The sequence below is a fragment of the Sphaeroforma arctica genome (genome assembly GCF_001186125.1).
Source record: "Sphaeroforma arctica JP610 unplaced genomic scaffold supercont1.3573, whole genome shotgun sequence".
Classification (NCBI taxonomy): Eukaryota; class Ichthyosporea; order Ichthyophonida; genus Sphaeroforma; species Sphaeroforma arctica.
This window is the reverse complement of record NW_014036985.1, coordinates 1-3,289: the sequence shown is the minus strand read 5'-3', so window position 1 is coordinate 3,289 and position 3,289 is coordinate 1. Positions and strand designations below refer to the sequence as shown.

General features: G+C 43.4%; 1 protein-coding gene across 1 annotated transcript; it reads left to right on the top strand.

Moving 5' to 3' along the window:
• Positions 1-312: 312 nt before the first annotated feature.
• On the top strand, positions 313-2,813 carry SARC_13669 (hypothetical protein; the record flags this gene model as incomplete). Its single annotated transcript, XM_014292201.1, has 3 exons — positions 313-474; positions 1,368-1,657; positions 2,609-2,813. Coding segments are annotated over 3 exons (657 nt in total), but the record flags the coding sequence as incomplete, so codon positions are not given.
• Between the last annotated feature and the right edge of the window lie 476 nt (positions 2,814-3,289).

The following is a 3,289-nucleotide window of genomic DNA, read 5'->3' as shown; positions in this document are numbered from 1 at the left end:
TGCTGCATCTCATACGTGTCACCATGATTAGAATTGTTGGGTCCTATGTTGATAACCCATTGGTCTACGTGTTGGTTTTTGTGTGTGCTTTTCACTTCACAACGAATGCACGTGTCTGTGTCTACACAGTTATATATATACATATGTATATACATATAGGAATTTAGGGCATTACTATAGATGCCAACTTGGTATTACTTTATCATCCTATTTACATTATGTGTATGAGGTATGCTATATCTAGTAAACGTAGTCTTCTCCCAGGTAAGCAATTAACATATCCTAACCACCAATTCACAATTCTTTCCCCAGGTGGACGACCCAAGGTATTCGCCGGAACACACTGAGGCTGCCTTAGAGGTGCTGCTACAGTTGTGCAGAGATCCACAGTTTGTCGCGGAGTTATATCTCAACTATGACTCATCCTTGTTCTGTTCCAATCTGCTGGAGAAACTGGTCAAGTTTCTGTCTGAGGTTGGTTGGTGTGAATTCGTATTCCGAGACAGCACATGTGTGTGTGAGGATACGTATCGATTCATCCTATTGGCTGTTCTATTTATGTAACTAGTGTAACTATATCCCAACTATGACTCATCTTTGTTCTGTTCCAATCTACTGGAGAAGCGCGTCAAGGGTTTGTCTGAGATGGGGGGTGGTAGCCGTGTTTCGGAGTGAGTTCAAGTCTGTATGGGGATGGTATCCGCGTGCTTGTTCGCCTTAATGCCCTCTGTACATAACAGTGTTGCAATGTATGCTGTGTAGTATGAATTTGTATACAGGCTGGCCTGTTTCTAAACTTAAATAGTTCGGTACAATTGGACTCTGGTGTGCCAGTCACCAGTGGCACCGCTAGAGGTCCAACTGAATGATGTACCTGACAACTACCTGGGGCTGTACTCAGTTGGTATCCGCATATACCTGCACCTATAGTTGGGATCTGCATATGATCGCACATAGTGTTAGTGTCTACACAAACGAGTACTTCCGGTTTTAGACGTGTGGGAAGAGACTATGACATCGCTTAAGTCCTATGCCATGATCAACCGACCCAACTCATCTTGTACTACATTATATCCTACATATACTCACACTCATGACTGGTATCTACATATACTTATACTCCACTCATGACTGGTATGTACATATACTCACACTCATGGCTGGTATCTACATATACTCACACTAATGACTGGTATCTACATATACGCACACTCATGACTGGTATCTAAAAATACTCATACTCATGACTGGTATCTATATACACTCACATTCATGACTGGTATCTACATACATTCACACCCATGACTGGTATCTACATACACCTAGTCTCACCTTTATGTACCACCCCCACACGCACGTACCCACAGCACACGTTCCCATCCTCCGGGCAGTTGCTGTCCACCCATTCACTCGCCCTGGACGTGCTGATGGAAACCGTGGCACCACTAGAAGCACGCAGAGCACGTTCGCTGAAGGGAGGCACCTCAGTGCACAACAACAGCAGCACACGCCCTCACGGCAGTGCACATGTCATGCACAGGAACAGTTCCTTGTCGTCCCTGTGCGATCTGGCGGGTGGGGTGAATCCCGCTTTAACGCAGGGCGAAAGCGGGACGGGCAATCTGTTCCTGATGGCCCAGTCGATGAGACATTCCAAGTATGTGTATGTGTGACAGTTGGAAGGGATGCTGAATGTGTATATGTTACAGTTTAATATGCTATACATTTATATGTTCGGATGCAGTGTGACCTTCCGGGCGGGGTGGATCCCGCTTTGACCAAGCAGAGGGAAAACGGGACGGGCAAACTGTTCCTGATATACCAGTCGATGAGACATTTCCAAATTTTGCGTTTGTGTAATGGCTAAACTGGGTTAGAAAGTATTGCTTTCGCAACACCTTGTCCCATAGTTGGTGTTTTTTTTGGCTTTTGATTTGGCGTATAGTACATTTTCCCAACACCTGGTGCTATTACAATGTTATAAACAATAGGCTGCGGTGAAGTATACAAAATTGTCACAACACCCTGTCTCACACCTATGTTTTGTTTGGCTTTTGATTCGGCCTATAGCACATCTCCCCAACAGCTGGTGCTAACCCAATGTTATAAACAATAGGCTGCGATGAAGTATATTATATTGTCACAACACCCTGCACCATACTTGTGTTTGTTTGGCTTTTGATAGAACACATGCCCAACACCTGGTGCTATTCCAATGTTATAAACAATTGGCTGCGATCAAGTATGCAGTATCGTCACAACACCCTGTCTCACACCTATGTTTTGTTTGGCTTTTGATTCGGCCTATAGCACATCTCCCCAACAGCTGGTGCTAACCCAATGTTATAAACAATAGGCTGCGATGAAGTATATTATATTGTCACAACACCCTGCACCATACTTGTGATTGTTTGGCTTTTGATTCGGCATATAGAACACCTGCCCAACTCCTGGTGCTATTCCAATGTTATAAAAAATTGGCTGCGATCAAGTATGCAGTATCGTCACAACACTCTGTCTCACACCTGTGTTTTGTTTGGCTTTTGATTCGGCCTATAGAACACCCCCCCCCCACACTTGATACTAATCCATTGTCTATTTGGCTTAGATCGTGGAACTCCTTGGGTGCGCATGAGGGACCAGTAGATGACATCCCAAACGCAGCGACTTTGCGTCGACTGAGAGTCTCCAAGAAATTACTGTTCGACTCGGCAGCTCTGTTCAATAAGAAGCCCAAGACCGGCATCGCCTTTTTACATGTATGTGTGTGCAAGGATCATGCAAAGTTAGTACAATACTGTATAGAGAAATGATGAATATAGGTTTTGTTGAATATCTATATATGTATATGGAATCATGTGTTAGGTATTTGATTTTTTAAATACGTATCCGTGCTTCCGTCTACCAATAAGATATTGTTCGTCCCGGGGGCACTGTTCATTGTGAAGCCCAAGATCGGCGTTGTCTTCTCGCATGTATGTGCTATACCTTGCGTTTCAGGTTTTTTGTCGGGTATCTCATTCAGGAGGTATGTAAATAGCCAGGCATACCAAATGCATATATACTCCCGACAATGCATGCAATGAATAACGGCACACACAACGAATAACGGCACACACACACACACACACACACACATATATATAACATATATTATATATATCTATATATATATATTTACATACATACACACACACACATACACACACACACATATGTACACACACATATGTATATATATATATATACACACACACACACACACACACACACACACACACACACACTA